Source organism: Psammomys obesus, unplaced genomic scaffold, assembly GCF_907164565.1.
Source record: "Psammomys obesus unplaced genomic scaffold, mPsaObe1.curated_primary_1811, whole genome shotgun sequence".
Lineage (NCBI taxonomy): Eukaryota > Metazoa > Chordata > Mammalia > Rodentia > Muridae > Psammomys > Psammomys obesus.
The window spans coordinates 19,607,984-19,611,327 of record NW_026596039.1 but is presented as its reverse complement, the minus strand read 5'-3'; the positions used below and the strand labels follow the sequence as shown (position 1 = coordinate 19,611,327).

The following is a 3,344-nucleotide window of genomic DNA, read 5'->3' as shown; positions in this document are numbered from 1 at the left end:
TCTATCTATCTATCTATCTATCTATCTATCTATCTATCTATCTATCTATGTATTTTTTTATTTTTTTTTTCTGTCTGGGTGTTTTGCCTGTATGAATATCTGTGCACTGTGCATGTACAGTAACTCTGGGACTGCAATACAAAAGGTTGTGAGCTGTGATGTGGGTGCTGGGAACCAAACCTGAGTCCTCTGAAAGAGCTAGGCAGGTGCTCTATTACAGAGTTGCACACCCAACGCATCCAGGCTTAAACGTCCTTCAGTGACTGGTCCCCACCCATGCTAATCCAAACTGGCATGGTTTGTCTTTGTAGCTCTTTCAGACAAAGGGTGCAGGGCATGCTTGGGCCATCTTCTCAACAAAGGGTGGCTTCAGGGTGTGGTAAGTACCCTGGCAAGAGCCGGGCCCTCAGTAGGTCACCTGGACAGGGACATGTGGCTAATCATGTGGTTGACAGCTTTGAGTGCTAGAGTCAAGTAGACCAGGTGTTGACTGCCTGTTTCTACCCCTCAATGCAGTATTCTCTGGGGCAGAAAATGGCAACAGTGCCCCATGCAGGGGCCTCCTGGAGTGGGCTCTGGCTCTGGGGATGTTTCCAGTCTCCTGCTGAGGACACAGATTATGCTTTCTTGAACCACAACTGCCCATTCTTCCCGCCCTTGTCTCTGTCCCCCACGTCTGTCTCCCTCCCTGCCGCCCTGTGTCTGCCTCCCTCTCCACCAGCGGGCGGGCGGGCGGCGGCGGGGCGCAGCTCCCTGACAGGCCCCTTCTCTCTTCTCCAGGTGCACGTGAACCCCAACTACATCGTCTCGGAGTCTGACTTCACCAACAACGTGGTGAGATGCAGCATCCACTACACGGGTCGCTACGTTTCTACCACAAATTGCAAAATTGTCCAGTACGTGTTTGCCCACCCCTTGACTCCTGCCTCAAGCACATTCCCACCGGGGAGCATGCAGGGCTCCCTGAAATACCTGAGACTCCTGCATTTTGGGGATGAGTCATTAATGGTCAAACATAGCCACGCACCAGTCCCGAGCTGAATGCTCATGATAGAGTTCAGGCTATGCGGTATTGACATCCATCCAATCCTATGGCTCCCTAGGATTTTCAAATAGAAGCTGGCAGAAGGCAGGGTGGTTTGGTTAAATGTGTGGGTCCTTGCTCTGATAACACCTTTGCTTTCAGAGCTACTTTCTTCACTTCCCACATAAGCCAGGGATGAGGACCTCAGGCCCGCCCGATGCCAGCATGTTCATGTCCCCAGCTCGTGGCGGAACAAAACAGAAGGCATGACTGTTGGTGTCATTAGCAGTTGGGCTGGGTTAAATAACCCCAGCTTAGGAGTAATTCTGGTTGGAATAAACCAGCTTCTGTCCCTGGGCCTCCATCATGCAGAAAGTTAATAGGCCTGGGCTTTTGGCATATGGTTCTAAGCAGGGTTCTTAGCACCTGCTGCCCCAGGCCAGCTGAACTCAGTCTCCTTAATCTCTCCTTCCAGGAAGGAACACAATCCTCTGCTAAATGTTTGCTTAGGCCAAAGCGATATTCTTCTACTAAAAATCTCCTCGCACTTTAAGCTTATTTCGTCCGTTGCAGTTGAGCTGTAGAAACTGCAACTCCTGGAGAGATGTTTTTACCCCAGATTGTGTGCTTGTCAAAGGATGGCAAGTATAAGGTTTAATCCTGTGGGGTCAGGACTCAGTGTGTGAGCAGGATCAGGGCTCAGTATGTGAGCAGGATAAAGGTTAAGAGCCCATTTAAAGATAGCTCTTTCATCTATTACCCTATTTCATCTATTAACCCACTCATATGCTTACGTCAGAAAGAAAGGGTCCTGCCACGTCCACTTCAATAGAGAGGTCAGGTTACTTGGGAGTAGAATAAGGCTTCCGTCACCCAGGACATGGCCGGTGGGAGAAATGACTGATTGCTGCTCCTCACTGGCAGTTTATCGTTCATAAGCCTGAGTTTCCAATGCCTGCTTACTCTTCAGTGTGTCTCAGGTCACAGGGACCCTATAAGTACTGTAAGGGGTAGACAGAGGAGCATCTGGGCTGCCCTTGTGCTTCCCTGAGGCCTATGGCTGTGGAGGCCAAGGCCCTTCCTTCCAAGGCCTCTTTACATAAATGCTTGGAAAGGCCCCGTCTCATTAATGTCCCTGTAACCCTGACCACAGGCAGGCTGCTGGGCTAGCATGCACAGGAAGCAGCACAGAGCGTTCCCAGAAAGGCCACAGGACTGGCAAATGTAGGTTTCCATCATGATTCTGAAGAGGGGAGAGGAGAATTTCTTTTTCTCCTTTTTAAGGGGGGAAAAAAAAAAGAGGGGCATCAGAATTAGAAAATGAAGCAGGGAAGTATTTCCTGACAGTGGCTGCTAGAACCTGGGCCTTGGAGGCAGCCAGCAGGAGGCATGCTGAGGCTGTGCCCTGAGAGGTGGGAGGCCCTGAAGGAGCTCTTTGGAAGCCCGAGTGTCCAGGCCTTTTGCCCTGAGCCCACACTCCTGGGGAGATGGAGCCACCACGCAGATATCACACCATTGACCAATTCTCTTTCTTTCCTTAGGTCCTGATCTCTGAGTGGACGGAGCCCCCTTGTCTCTCCTTAAAAAGTAGGCCCTGCTTCCAGGCAGCCTCCCTCAAGAAGCCCAGCTGCCTAGCCCAAGGGTGAGGGCAGCTGGCTGCTGGGGCATCCCTCCCTGCCAGCCTCAGGGAGTGAACATGGACCCAAACCACAGGGATTCTGAATGCCAGGCCCCATTATGTTCCTAGTTCTCCTCTACAACATCATGTTGTCTGTTGCTGGTTTTCAAATTTTTATATTTTGGCCATCCCACACAGCAAGATTGCCCGGGTGCTGAATAAAACAAGGGTTTTCTAGTCTGGACTCGTGCTGTGGCCTCATGGCTCGGTGGACCACAGCCAGGTCAGGTCCAAGAGGTGTTCTGGGGTTTCAGCCTTTGTGTAGGAAAATGTGGAAAGGGTAGCTGCCGGCTGCCAGGACTCCAGCAGCCTCAGGACACCAGGCTTATCCATTGGGGAAGTGCTGCGGGGTAAAGTCCAAGGCAAGGCTGTCTTCCAGGACAGAGGACCCCATCTCATGGGGTGAGGGCAGAGGTGATAGGCGGCTCCAGCTCCCAGCTTCTCTCCCACCCTCACTCTTCCACCCTTTACTGGCCCTCCTTTCCTTCTCAGACTGTAGCTCACTGCCACCGCCACCCCCCCACCGCCACCCCCCCCACCTCCACCCCGGCCTCAGCCCTGGGAGCTAACCACAGCTCTCACAATGCTGGGCATCCTCAGCACAACCCCAGCCCCCACCCCATATAATAATGGTATACTCTG

General features: G+C 52.2%; 1 protein-coding gene across 1 annotated transcript in view; it reads left to right on the top strand.

Annotated features, from left to right (window-relative positions):
* Window positions 1-2,880, top strand: part of Loxl1 (lysyl oxidase like 1) — a 23,527-nt gene extending 20,647 nt beyond the window's left edge. The window contains exons 6-7 of the mRNA XM_055622028.1: window positions 781-896; window positions 2,566-2,880. Of these exons, the coding sequence (XP_055478003.1) occupies window positions 781-896; window positions 2,566-2,572 (123 nt within the window). The 3' untranslated portion in view covers window positions 2,573-2,880. The remainder of the gene's footprint in view (window positions 1-780; window positions 897-2,565) is intronic.
* Window positions 2,881-3,344: the final 464 nt, after the last annotated feature.